The sequence below is a fragment of the Musca autumnalis genome, unplaced genomic scaffold, assembly GCF_047663935.1.
Source record: "Musca autumnalis isolate F117 unplaced genomic scaffold, ASM4766393v1 scaffold_1, whole genome shotgun sequence".
In the NCBI taxonomy this organism is placed as follows: domain Eukaryota; kingdom Metazoa; phylum Arthropoda; class Insecta; order Diptera; family Muscidae; genus Musca; species Musca autumnalis.
In genome coordinates, this window is record NW_027411644.1 from 120,036,554 (window position 1) to 120,038,851 (window position 2,298).

General features: G+C 36.9%; 1 protein-coding gene across 1 annotated transcript; it reads right to left on the reverse strand.

Moving 5' to 3' along the window:
- Positions 1-264: 264 nt before the first annotated feature.
- Positions 265-1,242, reverse strand: LOC141399723 (lamin Dm0-like). The gene has a single exon (XM_073978994.1). The coding sequence runs from the start codon at positions 1,240-1,242 to the stop codon at positions 265-267; it is 978 nt and encodes a 325-aa protein (XP_073835095.1).
- Positions 1,243-2,298: the final 1,056 nt, after the last annotated feature.

Here is a 2,298-nt window from a genome sequence, read left to right on the forward strand (position 1 = left end):
ATCTTTAAATATAGACCCTAATCACACAATGACCTCATGCGTCGTTGAATAGAAAACTACCAAGACAGATAAAACAATTGTACAAAATTGTCCATACTCCCCGCCGTGAAAAGATCCTAATCTTTTAACAATTATATGTATGTATGTATGTATGTATGTATATGGATCTTATCTTTTTATAACCTTAATAATTTTAGTACTATTACAATTACATTTCATTTTGGAACTGCTAAATATAATATAAAACGTTATAAGGACTTAAATCTAGGTGATGGCACCCAACACCTTCAGCAACCAGCTAGGACGTGGATCTCTCTTCCATCGATGAATTACATAGTATATCCATTTTCGTTTGGTAGGATATTTCTTTTTAATTGTGATTGCTTTATTGATTATACCATCATAACCAGACCAAATTCGAAAACTACTTCTGGAATCATTTCCTTCTTCACCATCGGCATTATTCAGCGATATCTCTATGTTATCTGCACTTTGCCATCTTTGTGATACCATAATAACATTGGTTGGTGGTTCATGTGTTGCGCCCGTAACATAGGAAGAGCCGGCCGTCATATTGGCACCGCCATCCATTTTTTCGTAGTGAGGGCAATAAAACGTCTTGTCTTTACGTTTAATTTGCCAACCCTCGATTCCCACTTCATTGGTTCCTTTGTTTTGTACCCTTGCGTTAGCATCACCCTTGGAAATTTGTATGCCATTCTCTCTGCTGATTACAAAATATTCCGTTTGGCTTATATCTTGTTCGCCACATAGTACTTTGTCGTCGACAGCACTTTCTTGTAGTTGTTGTGACATTTCATCTCGGCATCGTTGAAAGTCGGCTTCTATATTGGAAATGTCAGCAACATGACGTGCACGTTCACTATCGAGCAATTTTTCTAAGTCACAATTGCGGGCATTTAATACAGCATTTGTAGATTCCAATTCTCGGATGTAACTTTTCAAATCATCAATACGTGTACGTGAGGCACGTAATTCTTCGTATTGTTCACGTATCACTTCCGAAGACTGTTGCAATCTGGCTTCGTATTGTTTAGAGATGCGAACGTCCATTTCATCTATTTCAACTTGACAACGAGAGCGTATTTCATTAATATCTCGAAAATTATTTTGCTCCTTGCACGCAAGTTCTTCACGCAGACTCTGAATGTTGTTTTCCAACTCAGCACGTCTCCTTTTTTCATCTTGAGCCTTTCCTTCAGCAATTGAGTAAGCTTTCATTTTTTGCTCTAAATTGGACTTCAACTTCTCATTCTCTTTCCGTAGTAGACTTATTACACTTTCGAACTTTCGCGAAACATCAACGCGAACGTTTTCATTTTCAGTTTCCGTAGTTTCCGTGTCCCCACCAACTTTCTGAGTGGACCCTACACTACCTGAAAACTTTACTAGATAATCCCTAATTCTGACTCTTTTAGGCGCTATTCTCGGAATGTTCCCACTTCGCACTATGTGGTAGCAAGTTTTTAAAAAATTGAAATTCTCCACCAGATCATCTTCTTCAGGAAATTCCCTCAAATATTCCATCAATATTGATGATGCAATATCGTATCTTTCCTTGATATATATTCTATTTGGAAACTCAGTCCTTATCTCGGTCTCCAACTCATTCAAACAATATTCCAAATTTCTTATTAAACCACCTTTTATTGTGGTGGAATGGTGCAGTATGTTTCTTTTTTCCTGCTGTTCCAATGGACTTAATCTGTCCATCTCAACTATATATTTATATCTAGAATGAATTCGTGTATCTAACGAATCCTTCTTTGATTCGATCCCAAAATCTATCCTTACTTGACTATTTAAGAAGTCGAACTTTTTTATTGCATACCGCACACCTGAGGCGAATATGCTATGCATTTCATATGGAAATTTTCCCATATCACGGAGCTCCCTATCATTGTCTAAAAAATCCCTTCTTGCTTCCGCGAAGGAACTACCAACTTTAAACAACTTTTCCCTTGTTTCCCTGGTTACACTTTTCTGAGCAATTTTGCTCAGTTCTAAATAAAGCGAAACAATGTATTCGCACAACACCCTTTGATGTTGGATGAAATCTTGAAAATTCATTTTCACGAAATACACTTTTTGTCACTTTATTTATTTTTTATTAGTAGCTATAAAAATTGGCCTAACACATCCTTTGCTTCGACTGTGCGCCTTTCTATAACCTAACGAATAAACCTAACGTAGTCACTTCTGACTACGCGCCTATTACGCTATAACACTACACGTAAACTAACACACTTTTCTTTTTTTTAATGTGAGCCTAACACG